The 14,243-nt window shown below is 34.6% G+C and overlaps 2 protein-coding genes across 3 annotated transcripts; both read left to right on the top strand.

Moving 5' to 3' along the window:
* The first annotated feature begins 415 nt into the window (after nt 1-415).
* Nucleotides 416-3,793, top strand: LOC121250900 (probable acyl-[acyl-carrier-protein]--UDP-N-acetylglucosamine O-acyltransferase, mitochondrial). 2 transcript variants are annotated; one of them, XM_041150142.1, is made up of 10 exons: nt 416-598; nt 679-764; nt 1,476-1,600; nt 1,697-1,805; nt 2,239-2,331; nt 2,441-2,557; nt 2,656-2,739; nt 3,017-3,121; nt 3,228-3,314; nt 3,405-3,793. In XM_041150142.1, exons 1-10 carry the CDS (start codon nt 508-510, stop codon nt 3,516-3,518), a joined length of 1,011 nt encoding a protein of 336 aa, XP_041006076.1. In that variant the 5' UTR covers nt 416-507; the 3' UTR covers nt 3,519-3,793. The 2 variants fall into 2 exon arrangements, with proteins under 2 accessions (XP_041006076.1, XP_041006075.1); XM_041150141.1 differs by having other exon boundaries at nt 417-598; nt 3,399-3,793.
* A 7,139-nt stretch (nt 3,794-10,932) lies between these two features.
* LOC121250784 (transcription factor MYBS3) lies at nt 10,933-12,532 on the top strand. Its single transcript, XM_041150000.1, has 3 exons — nt 10,933-11,340; nt 11,556-11,752; nt 11,881-12,532. The coding sequence occupies exons 1-3, from the start codon at nt 11,055-11,057 to the stop codon at nt 12,274-12,276; spliced, it is 879 nt and encodes a 292-aa protein (XP_041005934.1). The 5' UTR covers nt 10,933-11,054; the 3' UTR covers nt 12,277-12,532.
* The last annotated feature ends 1,711 nt before the right edge of the window (nt 12,533-14,243 follow it).

Raw genomic sequence — 14,243 nt, 5'->3', positions numbered from 1 at the left:
TTAATCATTAAAAAAATAAAACTAATGTATTTTGTTTTTTTAATATAATGGATAATTTTGAATCCAGATTTTTCATTTAGAGAATCGGGTTATATATCATTAGGCTATTAGGCTCTTGACAAAATTAATATTTTTTTTTAATTTTTTATTTATACGTAAAAAGCCAATATATATATATATTTTGAGAGATAAACCAATATCTTTCTTAAACTATATTTCTTCACAATCAATGTTATTTCAAAATAAAGTAATCATCATAATTTAGAAGTAATTATAAAATGGACCGTCCATTCTCGTAACATAATGAAGGCTAACGGTCCAGATAAAGCAAATTATCAAAGAAGCGGACGGTCCAGATCGACCGAGTAACCGTACCATACAAATACACTGAACCGTCTATATATAAGGAAGTATGCCCAATAGAAGCAGAGCAGCGTCAAGGTAAAAGTCACGGACCGACGCCGAAGAGGGAGTTTCGCTGATGTCGGGTAGCGCACAGCACCAAGTATGCGCTTGCTCCTGAAACTTCGCAGCCCTTTCGGCTCTTCTCTCAGCATCGCCTCACTCTCTTTGCAGCGGTTCTCTTCCACCCTCACCTGTACCTCTCTCTCTCTCGTTACTGTAAATTCTTAGATCGTTTTTTCTTTGTACGTATTAATTTTGATTGATTGTATGAAGATGTAGCGGAGGATAAGAAAGCGGAAGCTTCAGAGAGCTTTGTTCACCCTTCTGCAATTGTTCACCCCAATGCTGTCATCGGACGGGTACCTTTTACTACCTTTTTTTCTGTTCATTTTAGTTCGTTCTTTTTTTTTTTTTTTCTTTCTTTTCATCTTCTCTCTCTCTCTCTCTCTCTCTCTCTCTCTCTCTCTCTCCCCCCCCTTAAATGTTCTTGACTTGGGATTCGATTCTTTGTCATTAGAGAATGAAGCAGTTATAGTAAGAGTAGATTGGAATTAGTTTCATCCAGATTTAAAACATTGATGGTTTTATGTTTTTTATCTTTCAACCAAAATGCTGCTAAGCTTCACTTGCAATTGTGTGTTTGAAAAATACCCTGTTGGCTATTTTCCTAAAGATTTTCAATTCTCTGTTTGACAAATAGACGACGTGAAACTTCACCAAGAGGAGTACACCCCATATAGACGACCCTACTCAGGACAAATTATCATGTGATCCAGTGGAATTCTTAGTGAGGAATCGAACTCAGTATATCTGCGTCTACATCTCATCTCAAGCTGCCCTTTGACCACTAGGATACAACTCGTCCAGTGACTTGTAATAATGATGGTCAAAATTTGAACTTTGACTAAATCAGTTCTTATTTAGGTTTCTGCTTAGTTTCTTAGTTTGAGTAGTTGATATAAGTGCAAAGTCTGCTCAGAAGCTATGAAATTCTAGCAATCAGATTGGCTAGCTGTTTACTTGCTTATTGATTCATATAGGGTTCAGAAAACTACTGTTTAATGATGCAGGGTGTTTCAATTGGTCCTTTCTGTACCGTTGGATCCTCTGCAAGGCTTGGAAATGGCTGCGAATTATATCCCGGGAGCCATATATCTGGGAACTCGGAATTGGGGGAGCATTGCGTCTTAATGACGTAAGTTCAGATGATGGTTTTACTAGTTTGGGTTTTTACTGGGGTGATGCGTACTTCTTGTTTTTCTGTACTTACTTGCTTAAATTTGTCAGGCAGTGGTGCTGTGGTTGGTGATGATTTTCCAGGACATACAGTCATTGGATGCAATAACATTATAGGGCATCATGCCGTGGTTGGTATTAAGTGCCAAGACTTGAAGTACAAGGTGAGCTTTCACTGGCATTGATGTTAACTTATCTGCTTTGGCTTGTAATGGTAACTAGATGTACGCCATCCGGGAAATTTGTTTCATCAACTTGATTAATTGCTTTCCTTGAATATAACTTATGATTGTTACTAGTTTGTTTGAAATGAAAAACTGTCTCTGAATGGTTACATTAGAATTAGTTTTTACAAACTAATTGATAATGTGTGGCGCATATTTTGGTAGGTGATTTTTACTATTGCCGTGGACTTGTCACTAATACAACTCATGCACTCTGCTTGGTTTTCAAGAAAAGATTGATGGAATTAATAAAAATGCCCTGATATTTATTGCATATTTACTTGATAAATCGGTATTACTGTTGCAACATAAATATACGTGTGGCTGTTTTGTGGACAGGATTACCACTCTTATTTGTATGTCTATCTTTTAGTCAGGGGATGAGTGTTTCCTTGATATTGGGGACAACAATGACATCAGAGAGCATACCTCAATTCATCGATCTTCAATGTCGAGTGATCGAACGGTATGGGGTGGCTGAGGCTGATATATGCTTTTATTTTTTATATATGAAGTTAGAAACTAGTGTATTAAATTTAGATTACTTTATATTCTGATCATCATGATATAATCAGGTAATTGGTGATAACAATCTTATTATGGGATCCTGTCATATTGCCCATGATTGCAAGATTGGTAACAACAACATCTTTGCAAATAATACTCTCCTTGCAGGCCATGTTGTGGTGGAAGTAAGTCCTTTGCGTGCTTTGCATATTTTATCTTTTCATGATGTTATTTCTTATGCATTTCATCCGATTATAATCTAATTCAAGAGCTCCAAATGTAGGACTATGTTCACACTGCTGGTGCCATCGTTATTCATCAATTCTGCAGTGTTGGTTCTTTCTCTTTTATTGGTGGGGGTTCTGTGGTAATGATCTCCTCATTATAGGCCTTGAGTTGTCCTCATGCCCTTTCTGTTTAATTACAAGGAATCTAATATGGGTGTCCGTGTATAAAATGGACTTGAGGCATTGGGCATGCTTTAAGGCAAACTAAACTGTGACACTGGTGTCACTTCCAGGAAGAGTGTCTAGAATATAACTGTTGATGTGTCTAACACTAAGAAAAGCTGAAGTGAGAGTTTTCTTTACTTCTATCGTGTGCCATCCATGAAAGTCTAATGTCTGTATCTTATATGCCTAAAGGTTTCCCAAGATGTCCCGAAGTACGTGATGGTTGCTGGTGAAAGAGCTGAGCTTCGTGGCTTAAATCTGGAGGGTCTTCGGCGTCGTGGATTCACAGTTACAGAGGTTCCCTTAAAGTAGCATTACAATTCAGGGTTTAAAGTTACGAGTAGATATTGCTTATGTGTATGTTTGAAAAGAGCTGATTTATTCCTTTTGGAAAACGATTTAGATAAATAGCCTGAGAATGGCTTATCGAAAGATATTCATGCCTATCGATGCAAAGTCAAATGGTTTTGAAGAGCGTCTTGCTGAAGTGGTATTTGCTCTCTCTCTCTCTCTCTCTCTCTCTCTCTCTCTCTCTCAAAGCTTGCATTTAATATGGAGCAAAATCATTTTGCAGGAGCAGCATGAGGACTTGTCTCGTATTCCTGCTGTTTGTTCCATGGTGCGGTCTATTCGTGACTCTCTTGAAGAAAGTCGACGCGGAATATGCAAATTCAGACATTGGAGTGGCTCTTGAAAGCATGCTGTAGTGAGTTATAGTGAGTTATGGTTTCTTCTTCCCCCCCTTCCCAATGGTTCTGGAGAACTTTCATAGTCCTAAACCTAGTCTAAGTTATTTTGTAGTTTAAACAATTCTTTTGGCTGATGTTGTTATAAAGGTTAAATTTGTTGCCCTTCAGCTTATCTTTTAGAAGAATGTTTGTATTAGTTGAGGCTGTAATATGGAGAGGGAAGTTGGTGATGCAAATATATTAGGTAGAATCGGATTAGAACAGAAGAAAGCAATGTAACCTATAAAAAAAAAACAGAAGAAAGCAATGTATCCATATGAATTATGCCAAAGCATATATATTTCGTGTGACTTGTAATTTTGATTGTTCTGCAAATTGGATTAGGATCGTGTTTTTACTTTTCCAATACTACACTGAGTGTTCTTTTTGCGTTCCTTGACTGATCTATTTGACAAGCCATGCTAGACTTTTTGCTTTCCTGAAAGCAAAATCATGGAAGATCTTATACTTATATAGCATATGCACTGTTTATTTGTTTTTGTTGTATTGGCCCTCAAGATTTTTGGGTTACTTCCTTGGATTGATTGTTCATTGCCAAAACCCAACTCCAAGGTCCTTAAAAGACACACCGACACAACTAAGACACTGCCAATTTTTTAATCTTTCAGTGGCTTTGACTGCAAATTGGTGCTTTGGAGATTTTAATGGGATTATCTTACGTATTGAGAGAGCAGCGGTTGGATGGGAGAACATAAGCGCCCATGGTTATAGCATATTCTGATGCATATACTGCAAATGGAGCCCATTCTTCTTCCTTTTCAATTCTCCATACGCTTCAGATAAATTCCTGGAAATAACAAAGCAAAACACCAGCATAATTGTTCCATGTAATATGCTTGCTGTGACCATTTCAATGCCAGGTCATTTTGAGTTGCACATTACTGATATCAATATCGTGTTAAAAATGCTTTTGGTTTTGGAAACAAGCAACTCCCTTCTTATAGTATGTTGTAAAGGTTTTATTCTCAAAAGTTACAGTATTTCTAGTTAGAGAAATATTACGAATCGCCGTCCTTTTAACCATGATATTTTTATCATCTCAAAATATGATATTAAATGATTGGAAAACTACTTATAATTTTTCTCTTATCTATCGAAAATTGACGAAAGGATGATAAACAAATGATGATAAATATCTAATTTTTTCTGGTTATATGTATTGATAGAACAGCAGGGGTTTTCTCTGCAAGAGATTCTTCTGACTATCTAGAGAGTCAGTCCAGATTGTCTAACACAGCAAGTTTTATCATATTCTTAAGAATTCTTATTTCCTTAAATTTTTCTGTTTTCCTTTTGACCTAAATAAGTGATCATGACTTGGAATGATACCTCTCTGTCGAATCAGAAAGTCAATTCTTTGTGTAATGAAGTATAATAATAATAATAATAATAATAATAATAAATAAATAAATAAATAATAATAAGAAGAAGAAGAAGAAGAAGAAGAAGATATCCATATCCTCCAAATAATTCCTTTGAATTTAGATGCAACCAAAAAGGTTAAATTATTACAAAATGGGTCTTCCCTTCATATTAAGTTGGTACACATGTTCACCGACCAATGAATTACTCCTACAACAAACTTTTTTACCGTCTAATATCTACACTGTATCTAATGTCTTGAGGTATTTGTTGGGCCCCATTCCTCCTTATGCATTTTTTTTTCTTTAGTAATGAATTTATCTTGACTATAAAAAACTTTTGGGCAATTAAACATGATAATATGATCAATAATGCTAAGTGCAAATCTTGCATAAAAAAATGGATCCCCTTAACAAAAATTAGATCTTTTTACATTTTTTTATGGTGTGACTCACTTTTTTACAAAAAATTTGCACTGAACTTATCTGTTAACGTCGTGTTTCGTATGCATTTGGGCCAGGTTTCGGCAATTTAGGTCTTCAAAGCTGGGCTTGCGAAAACGAAAAAGAAAGAAGCTGGGAGAGGGTGACTTTGGGGTCAGGGAGTCTCCGATGCCAAAGTCAGTAGAATATTTTGAAAGTTTGAAAATAATGTGAGAGTCTAGAGCTTTTTTATATCTGAAAATTGCTATTTATACCGGAAGTCTGATGGGACAGATCGTGCCTGCCCCCGTGGAGCGTATGTCCTTTTTACTGTTTCTTTTGTCAGAATCTTTTAAATGTGGCATGCCTTTGCGATGACGCCATTCAGTGGCGTGTTGCTCGGGTAATGGTGTTATTAATGCGGCGTGATTTTCCGATTTGCTTTACTCTACCGGTGTCTTCAGTGGCCCGTCGATGTTCCCTTATCAGAAGATCAAAAGTTTTCCGTCTTTCCCGTTCTACCTTGTATGAGTCTCCATTAGTGGGGTGCGGTTGAGTGGCGTCAGGCCTATCTATCCTATCAAACATCATTACTTACTTCTCCTTGCAGGCGAGTTGCTTTGTGGACAAGTTTGAGCCCTAGGGCCGGATATGGGAGTGAAACCCATTACGCTCGTCCAAGTGTTTCGTAGGCTTATGAGTAAGGGCGAAAATCCCCTTAAGAGTCTATTTGCAATTCGTATAAAAGAAAGATGACATGACATTCATTAGCCAAAGACGAATATGACACTTACAATAGTTACTCCACAATTCAATTAATTAATATAGGATACGAAAAAAAAGGAACTAGTTATGATATTATGGTATATATTTTTAGTATTTTATATGGCTAATGGACAGAACAAGGAAGGAGATAATTATATAATCAACAAATATCAGCAAAGACTGTAGTTTTCCCATTAAAAACAAATAAATAAACCATATTTTCCAGATCAATGATAATGATATAATTTTATAAATAAATAAATAAATAAAATCAAAGTGCCGATACATTGGACATTCCGCAAGATTGTATATATTCTAATTCTGGATTATGATCTGTGATGTAATCTTTGTTTATAATATTAGTGGCACAGTTGATGCTAATTAAGTAGCCCATAAATATAATATTATATAATATGATATGATATGATAATGCAAAAGGAGAAAATATGAGGCCAAATCCAATGAAAGGTTCCAATCAGTGTCAGAGATCCTTAACTTGAATATGACCCAAGCTGCAACCTTGCCCGTTCTTTACCTTTTCTTTATCCAAACCTTGAATTCATTTGCTTCCTTTACGTGTTAACCAAAAGACTTGCAATACGTGGTTGCTAATATTTTAGTAGGTTTTGGAAAGTATTCTTTATTTTATGCAACTTGGTGAGAGATCCTCTAAAGGGGAGGTTTATTAATTCGAATTGTGTATAAAAAGTGGTGAATGAGATCGCACGATATTTAAAAATGAGAAGTTATTATCTTTTATAATGAATTTCAAGAGTTTTTTTTTTTTAATGGGCAAAATAATGACGATTTCACCATCTGGGTGTGACCATAGTAGCACCCTACCTACTAGGAACTTAATGGATAAGATCTAAATGATGAGAAGTCTTCTCATCGACACTCTCTCAAGTCGGGTTGAGAGCATAGCTTATCTTATAATTAGGGAATTCAATGAATCTTGAAATGACTAATACCGATAGTTTAAAGTGAATCCATATTCAGATTTATTGAAAGTAGTACATGTCAAACCACGATTACAAGCTATCCTAATTGATATATGGGAGTCACGTGTGATTTAAACCTTTCTTTAATTCGATATATATATATATATATATATATATATATATGCAGTCAACAGTAACAGGAGGTGTGGGGCTGGTTGCAAATGGGTTGGAAATGTTTTAAACTGCAAAAGCATTAGTGTAGTACGTTGAACTAAAATATATTTGTTAATTGTAGGTAGGAATTGGCTAGTACAAAGTGGTGTGTCTTGTACTTTGAAATTGTGGAAATGATCCGGAACTGCTTTTAGAAGCACTGCTTTTTTACTTCAGCTAATTAATGGTACACTTCTGCCCATTTGCTTATCTTTAAAGTTGATAACTTTTAGGCATGTGTGGAAGCAACTGTGAGAATATGAATATAGCATAATTATTTTAAAAAAAGTGAAATTTATTATTAAAAAATTATTTTTTTATATATAATTTATTTATTTATTTTTTAAAAATAATTACACAATACATGCACATAATATCAAATATTATTTCTCAAAAGAATTTGTTATCAAATCTTGCATCAATATTTTGCATAAATTAAGTACACAGTACTGGTATGGAAACATGATACAGCCTTGCAGATACCAGTCTCATCCAAGTTGCAGAATAAGTCATCTTGAAACTGTCCAGGGAAAATATCAAGTAGCCGACAAATATGCCAACTTGGGAATTGAATGCAGAACCAGATTCAGACTCCAGATTCAGAGTCTGTGGTGCAAATACATAAATTATCTGGATAACAACAGTAAAACCCAGAAAAAGTTTCATAAAAAACACTTAAACAAAGACCTTGACACGGTAAATTTGTTGAAACTTGTCAAAGTTTAAAGAGTTTGGTCATGATTAATATATTCAATTCCCTTGATGATCTCACAGTTATTGAGCTTAGATTGATTTCTTCCAAATGTTCCGATTGGTATGTTTTCTAACTAAATGAAAAATACTAAATGTATTTAAAAAAAATCTATAAAAAAACTTATTTATTCACGTATTAGTTATTAATATGTTGAAAATTATAAAATTTAAAATTTAAAATTTGAAATTAAAAAAATAAAAATAACAAAATTAATTTTAAAAGTAAAATTGTAAGTAAAAATATAAGTACATATAACACTACTCCTAACTAAATACAACATATGGATTATATTCAACAAAAGAATAAGCAAGTGACCAACGTGTTGATCACAAGGTTTATAAAACTAAAGAAATTGTTTTTTCTCTTTTTTTTTTTTTTTTTTTCAATGGGTTGAGTTTACTTTCATTTTTTAATGCCAAATGAGCCTGGAATAATTGACCAATGGGGGTGCTTGCTTGTCCAGACAGTGAAAATGGCTAAAAACATCCCTGAAATTGGCTTCCAGATGCATTAATGACATGAGAAGTCCCATACTCAACAGCTAATCAATATTATAACAAACATATGATTAAAAAAGACAAAAGCTAGTTGGGTGAGGTATCTACAAATATATTGCATCTCAATCCCCATCTTGTATGAATTATTGAAGTATATGTTATTTTCCCACACAGGAAAGAGAATATCCTGTTCTCACTCTATTATCATCCCCACAGGATATTATTTATGACTATGAGTCTATGATCTTTAGCCAAGTACCATAATAATCAATTTGAATAGTTATAATAACAGTATCATAGATTATGTGAGAAGTCAAACAATCCAAATCTTGTGTTTCTTGGGAAAATCTCATTAGCTTTTAAAACCAGAAAGAATTATGGGTATTGTGAAAAAGGAAATAAAAAAACCATCTCTATCTAAATATTTAAATATGAATGTTTAAATAGAAAGATAAAAATAATAAATTATATATTGGTATGTGGTGTAAAAGATGATAAGTAGAATTTTTCATCCAAAAATTCATTCACAAATGAAGTAAAACTAGTCGTACACCCGGCATGCCGGGTGGAGGAAGATTCCCTCCTTTGTTTGGTGGCGGCCAGAATCTCAGCCTTCCCATCATAAGTGAGAGTTTTGTCATGCAAAAATAAAAACTTTAAAAATGGCATTATTTTACATTATTTATAATGAGGGATACAAGTGAGCACATGATATCTTTGATTTCAATGTTATCTCTTAAGTTTAAAAAGATCTAATCAAATTGATATTAAACAAATATAGAGGTTTTGAATCAATGGTTAGACACCTAATAGTTAGTATCAAAGTATGCATCATGTGAACGGAAGGGTCAACTAATAAGTTAGATTAAAATATCTCGGCATTACGTATAACCATGGTGTTAAGTTATTCTCTATTATTAAATGATCAATCATGATTTTAACCTCATAAGAATTAAGGCTTAATCAAATAAGTATTCAATAATAATACTAAAATTTTAGATTTTAAAAGTCGAAAATTGACAACTCTAATTTCTAAATTCAAAATTTTCAAAGAATGGGAAAGTGTTTGTATTGCTTTCGTTCTTTTTTCTTGGAACTTATGTGGAATGATCAAATGATGGATCATCGTATGAAATTACCACTTATTTCAAAAGTTTAAACTGATGGAAAGTGATATATTTTATTATTTATTTTATATCTTAACATTTTCCGTCTTGCGTGAGCCAGACTCACCCTTAATGAATAACCCAACACGCAAAATATTTAATTAAATAGAGTATAGTATATAAACAGGATTTGAACTCAGAACTTCTACTCTGATATTATATGAAATCACTATTTGTCCTAAAAATTTAAACTGATGGAAAGAGATAGATTTTATTATTTATTTTATATCTTATCACATCGATATATTCAAACTTTTTTTTTTTTTTTCCTCTACCTCTTCATTTTTCAACCCTTTTGATCAAACGGTGTACATCAGTCTTTGCCTTCGAGAATTTAGCTTTTTGATTGGAGTTGACATGACTTATTGGAAACTTGTCTTTACAAAAACTTGGTGGGTACTCATAATCTTCTACATCACGTTTTAAGTATTTTTATTGACTTACAACAAGAAGATAGATGAAGAATCTGACTTCCCAAGGTCTTTTGTTTGGTAGAACTAATGTGAAATTCAATTCAAAGCTATTTTCTTTCCCAGCCATCTTTCCTACTTATAATAAACCATGGATATAATTGTAGTAAATTTCCCATGAATTGGTGTAGGCTGATCAGAATCACTTTTCAAAGTTCTCATTTTCGGTGATGTTTCTTCTTCCCTCTCAAGTCTCAAGGCATCTACCTAACCCCCTAACTATTGAGGCCGATCCTCTCTCTCTCTCTCTCCGTTGATACCATGAAAATTCAAGGCTTATACGAAAGTATTATCTGAAACTGAAAATACAGATGAGTACCTATATATAAATTATAGAGAACTCACACAAAAAAATTATACAAAATAAAGCCACTAATGTAGATTTACTTTATAATAAAAGTAATTTTACAATCTGACGTATTATATCGAACTACATCAGTTTGTGAATTTCTTAAATTATATTCTAAATAGATAAAAATGAATTCAAAACGTCCCCATCAACAGAGTAGTAGTAGTAGTAGTAGTATGGCTACAAAACTCCAGAGGACAAAATATACCCTGTATTACTCCAGAGGACAAAACTAATCCCATTAAGATAAGCTTTTCAAGAGAGAAAAAGAGAAGGAGAGAGAGTACTTATAATTTGCTTTTGTTTTAGAACCCAAGTTGAAAAAAAAATATCCTACAATAAACAATGTCCATCCAATCATCTTCTCTTGCTGTGCATCCATTTTCATGAGCCCCACCCCTCCCCCATCATGTTATATACTACCAAACATATTAGTTATTTGTGCTCTCTCTCTCTCTCTCCTCTCTCTCTCTCTCTCTCTCTGCGTTTGGTATTGTGGGGGTGCTGGTCGTTAATCTGAGGTTGAGCTTGTCCGGGTGAACATGGGCAGAAAGTGCTCACATTGTGGAAACATAGGCCATAATTCAAGGACCTGCACAACTTACAGAGGGAATTCTTCTGCTGGTCTTAGGCTCTTTGGAGTGCAGCTTGACTTATCCTCATCTTCTGTTGCCATGAAGAAGAGTTTCAGCATGGATTGCTTGTACTCATCTCCCTCCCCATCTTCTTCATTTTCCTCCGGAATTTCCATCGATGAAAACTCTGATAAAACCACCATTGGTTATCTTTCTGATGGTCTCATTGGTCGACCCCAAGAGAGGAAGAAGGGTTAGTAACTTCCCTGCAAAATGGCATTTTTTTTTTTTTTCTGTTCTTTACAATGGAACTGTTTCAACTTCTTAACAAGAATCTTTGAGCAACCTTTTCTTCTTCAGTTTATTATTATTATTATTGTTATTTTTTGGCTAAGTAGTTCCTAGCGGAAACAAATTTTGTCTTGCATCAAGTTAACAAATATAGATATGATCCCTATGGACGTTCAGGAGTTCCATGGACAGAAGACGAGCACCGGACATTTCTGATTGGGCTTGAGAAGCTAGGAAAGGGTGACTGGAGAGGCATATCTAGAAACTATGTGACAACAAGAACCCCAACCCAAGTTGCAAGCCATGCTCAGAAGTATTTTCTGAGACAAGCAAGCCTTGACAAGAAGAAGCGGCGTTCAAGCCTCTTTGACATGGTACGTGCTCTCTCTTTAGCTAATATAAATTAGATTTTCCTTGCACCCTTTGATTTCCACACCCTCTAGCTTTGTCAATTGAGTAACAGTTTCTTTTCTTTCCTTTTTCCCTGGAATGAACATAAAAGGTTGGGCGCAGCAACATGTGTGGTCAGCCTGCTAAAAGTTCTAATTCCAAGCTAAGTGATCCAGTTCGTACTCAATATAACCCTGATCATCAGCATAAACTTCACCAAGATAGCAATCTTCCTGATCTGCAAGGTCTCACTTCCTCCGAACATGTCAAATCAGAGAACCAAGAAATTGACCGTCTTCAATTAGCTTCACGCAATCAGGCCGTACCCGTTTGGCTATATGGATTACTTGATTCCCGGCTGAACACTTCAAATGCAGCAAAACCCAGTTCCTCCAATGCAGCACCTAATCTAGAGCTCACCCTTGCCGCCCCAAGGCCTTTGGAACAGAATAAATCATCCCCAGAACCCCTTGTTCTCGGCCCCATCAGCGTACAAATTCATGGATAAACCATGGAAATGATTATCTTGATGATGCATGTCAACCACTAGCAGAAGAATATCAAATAATATGTTACATATTTTAGGTGTTATTATTAGTATAATGGTAATTAATCTTAAATGGGAAAATTTTGTTCCTTTTTTCTCTTCTCTTCTCTTTTCTGAATAAATGATCTATTATATATGCTTACTCTGAAAAGTAGCCAAAACAGTTGATTCTAGATATTTCTATTGTCCTCTAATGGGCTTTAAGTGGTTTCATTCATTATAGATATAACAGGCTCAAACACACAAGCATCTCTCATATTGTTCATATAGATATGGAATATATGTGGTTTACATGTAATTGCGCCTATCTCTTGGAATTAGTTCTAACTCATTTTGGGATGAAAATTATTCTCATTAATCATTATTCACCATTTCACACTCCACACTTAAAAACGCTTACACATTCTATGAAAAATATCCTCATACTCTATATAAAAGTTATAGATGTGAACTGTGAAAGTGAATAGTGACTAATACATAGAATTTTTCGGTATCCCAAATGCCTCGGCGTAGACATAAAAAAAGAAAAAGAAAAAAAAAAAAAGGAAATGGCCTTTTACTCACCACTATGCACTAGCTTCGGAACCCCATGTAATTATCGACATCAGTACCTAACGGCTTTTGTGTCTTTTGGCTAAGTCTATTATATTAAACTGCTGCATGCCTAAAGTAATTTTGTTAAAGTCTCGAACTTTCGATTACTTGAAGTGTCTTTAGTAATATTTAACAGCGACGTACAGCCGAAGAACCAAAGTGAGTTGAGAACAAAGGTTCTTTGGGATGCCCACTTTTAAATATAAAATGATAGTGCTCTTTAGAATATAGGGGGAGAAGGGGAATGAAAAGTTGGCATCTTAATTAATAGTACTTGGAGTACTTGGAATGTTTGTCTCTAATCTCAAACTTTATAAATCATTGCTCCAAAATCTGGAATTCTGGATTCTAGCTCCAGCTAGCATTTTATACTACTCTCTGCTCCTGATCTTTCATGATTTTTGGAGCTCTATTTACTTGTTTATGCCTCTTTTTCACTCCAAATTTAGAGTCAAATGTTGATAAAGGTACCACAATGAAAGCCATATTCTCGATCATTAGTTTTTCTTAGCTTGAAACTTAGCCAGAGCTATGAATCTGAATCGAGCTAGGCATATTCTAGTGTTTTGTCCTACTTTTTGTAATGACAAAATGATTGTGCAGCCAAAGTTGAAGTAAGGCCTGCACTTGCTTCACAACCCTACAGCCAAAATTAAACTGGTTGCCTTCCACTGACAGAAACACATTGATATCAAAACCCGCTTTTGAGGATAAGATTGATATAATGATCAGGAAATTGGTCTTCGTGTGATCTTAATGACCATCCCCGATGCATGCACATCCCACAAAAGAGAAAAAAAAGAAAAGAAAAGACACACACACTCTTGATATATATCAAGTTGCAGAACTGCATAATATTGATCAATTAGTACCGACAGGAATCCAAATACGATAATAAGACACAAGTTAAACTGTGTGACCAGAAAACTGACACATCTCTTAGCATTCTCATCACTGCTGGCTAAACACACCAAGATAATGAAGAGATGAAGCTTGTCCTCGAATAAGTTATGGAATTTAGTTTGCAAGGATTTTGGAGGCTGGAGAAAGAAGATATTCTCTTCGATCTCCAGTTTTGTACTCAAATTCGGATAAGAATTTAAGGGTTCAAGTGAACAAAAAGATAGATACCAGTTTTATGATATTTATTTAATATTAGTCGAAAATTAATATGAACAACAAAAAATGCTAGCTGGTAGTACTACTGCATGTTTAACTCTAAAATCTGAATAAACTGTATCATCCTGAGGCCGCGTGGGCTCGGGCAAAGAGATTTTTCTCAATATGTATATAATAATAGTGTACGCGCGTCGACAAAAACAAAACTGGTCGAT

This window comes from Juglans microcarpa x Juglans regia, chromosome 2D (genome assembly GCF_004785595.1).
Source record: "Juglans microcarpa x Juglans regia isolate MS1-56 chromosome 2D, Jm3101_v1.0, whole genome shotgun sequence".
NCBI lineage: Eukaryota > Viridiplantae > Streptophyta > Magnoliopsida > Fagales > Juglandaceae > Juglans > Juglans microcarpa x Juglans regia.
This window is presented reverse-complemented; position numbering and strand designations above follow the sequence as displayed.